Source organism: Austrofundulus limnaeus, unplaced genomic scaffold, assembly GCF_001266775.1.
Source record: "Austrofundulus limnaeus strain Quisiro unplaced genomic scaffold, Austrofundulus_limnaeus-1.0 Scaffold469, whole genome shotgun sequence".
NCBI lineage: Eukaryota > Metazoa > Chordata > Actinopteri > Cyprinodontiformes > Rivulidae > Austrofundulus > Austrofundulus limnaeus.
In genome coordinates, this window is record NW_013952871.1 from 419250 (window position 1) to 421790 (window position 2541).

Consider the following 2541-nt stretch of genomic DNA (forward strand, 5'->3'; position numbering starts at 1 on the left):
AGTATAATGGCATGAAGATAGATATTTGAAACAGAAGATGTCAGATTGGGTCTAATTTTTGAATTGAATTAATTTAATTTTGAATTTTGAAAATTGCATAGAAAACTGCACGACTAACAGTATAAAATGTAAAACAGCTGATAATTAATGATTCGTAAACTACTATTCACATAATAAAACATTATTGCCTCTCGTCTAGACACAATTTTAAACATGAAAACCATAAATTCACATTGACCACAGTCAGTTATTGCCTCTCGTCTAGACACAATTTCAAACATGAAAACCATAAACTCACATCGACCACGGTCAGTCGTTTGCCGTCAGAGACAATGGGCGTGGTGCCATTGGTCCAGGTGAATGTCAGGTAGGAGCCTGAGGACGAGCACGTGAGGACCACGGTGCTGTTGTACTCAATGGCTTCAAACAGGTCAGACTTGATGACCACATTAGATACCGGCACTGCAGAGAAACAGCAAGTGTTTGTGAGGAAAACGTAAAGTAGAACAGAAAAAAATAGAAAAATAAAWAAATATGTGGTTCTTGCACAAACATAGAGACAGAAAGATGAGACAAAAATAGTTTATTAATCATGGATTGTTATCTAAAATAYGTGAATTGATGCTGGTAAATGTAAGTGTTACACTTGTTTGAGAGGATAGACTATGATAACATAATTCTTTTTAACTCTAGACGCTTTAAATGTATTATAAATCTTGCAATATGGGAAATGCAATTGTTACTGCAGAGATTTTAAGCAATTAGTAGCTTTGATAATGAAACTCTACTCCTTTAAAAGTCMCTTATACGCAAGAGGGTAGAGGATTTAATAACATGCACGCCCGAGGCTGACTCAGAATCATGTTGCTGCAGCAAAATCAACAAATGAACACAATAAATGAACGTATCTAAGTTAGTGCAACAACAAGACCTGCTTGACTTGTTACCAAAAACCCTAGAGTAGCAGCTCTGAAAAGTACAGTGTGTAAACCGACGGTTGGGCAACAGTGGGTGTGGGAGCAGTGTGAAGGAGTGGCAACCAGAGCTGAGTGTGACCTCGAAGAGTTCCACTGACAAAATACAMCAGATGATACTTTGAAAACAAGATATAACTTTTGTTGTGGTTTGAAAATTCAGAACTTTCTGAAAAACCATGATGGATTTGTCAGACGGCAGAAGCCCAATGGGTTTTTGACTTCACTTTGAACCGTGATGGCCACATTTCATGCTCACTACATCCACCCATTTTCTTTTCCCGCTTGATTCTGTTTAGGGTTGTTGGAAGCTGGAGCCCTTTTCCAGCAGTCCCTGGGAAAAGGGAGGGGTACTCCCTTGTTTTCCATCATAGATTGACAACCTTTCATACGCACAGTCACACATAGTAACAAGATATCTGAACATGAATCATGTTTTTGGACGGTGGGAGGAGGTATCGGAGCTAAGAGAAAACTTGAAAATGCACAGGAAGCAGAAAGGACTCCCAAGCTGCAGCTTTTGTTTCCCACATTCCTCAATTGGACCMACAGTAGGATACACAATGGTCACCCATTAAACAAACTAAATTTCAAACGAAATAGGGCTTCAGAGTCTTGCCCAACAGCACTTTGACATGCGGCAGGCAAAGACAGGATCAAACCAACAACATTCCAATTACCAAGCAAGTATTCTCACATACAGACCCCTCAACCTGTCAGATCTCCTCCACTCAGACATCCAGTCTCAGAAACTCAAGTCCTCAGCCATGGGTCTACTTTCTGTCTTGTATACAAACCTCTGAAATTTTGGGATGAGGGCCTTCAGGGTGGCACATCCTACCCTCCTATCTGAGCTGAGGAATGAGACATCACTGGACTATTTCAAGGCACTCCTCAAAACTCACCACTCTCCACTTTGTTCCTGAATATTTCTTCTTGGTAAATTGTCACTGTTTTTTTAAGTTATTATTATGTTTCCCTCCAAACAGAAATGGAAGATTTCAACTGCAATATTTGTATAATGGTTTTTGAAAGAGAGGTAAATGCAAGGATGGTTATTTTTATCAAGAACTGCAGAAATCGTTATAAATATCAGAATAGAAGAACCAACCCTTTCTCAAACAGCACGATTATTTGATATTCAAAATGTCTATAGTGGTGCACAGTACTGGCTTTGTTCCAATGGCCTATATACCTGTGTTAGAAACAATCTCAATGGTTATAGTATCAAACTTTATTTTGTATCCAGGTGAGAAATAAATCTCTCTTAAACAAACATCCATTCGGTTAGACCATGAACACAGACCCATTTCTGCTCTGGATTATCAAATGAAGACTAAAGAAGTGGGGTTCTAAATCTGAAACACTCCCACCTGAGACTAACACACACACACACACACACACACACACACACGTTTATTTCTCGACCCCGTGGGGACCTTCCATTGACTTCCATTCATGTTTTTTAGACTTTATATCCTAACCCTGACCATATACTCTAAAATTAACCTCACAGAAACTTACCTGACCCTAAACTAACCTCACAGGTACCTACCTGACCCTAAAC

At 39.2% G+C, this 2541-nt stretch overlaps 1 protein-coding gene across 3 annotated transcripts in view; it reads right to left on the minus strand.

The window, feature by feature from the left end:
- Positions 1-2541, minus strand: part of LOC106529820 (HEPACAM family member 2) — a 32523-nt gene that overhangs the window by 27771 nt on the left and 2211 nt on the right. For all 3 annotated transcript variants that reach the window (XM_014025332.1, XM_014025331.1, XM_014025330.1), the window contains exon 3: positions 299-462. In XM_014025332.1, the coding sequence (XP_013880786.1) occupies positions 299-462 (164 nt within the window). The remainder of the gene's footprint in view (positions 1-298; positions 463-2541) is intronic.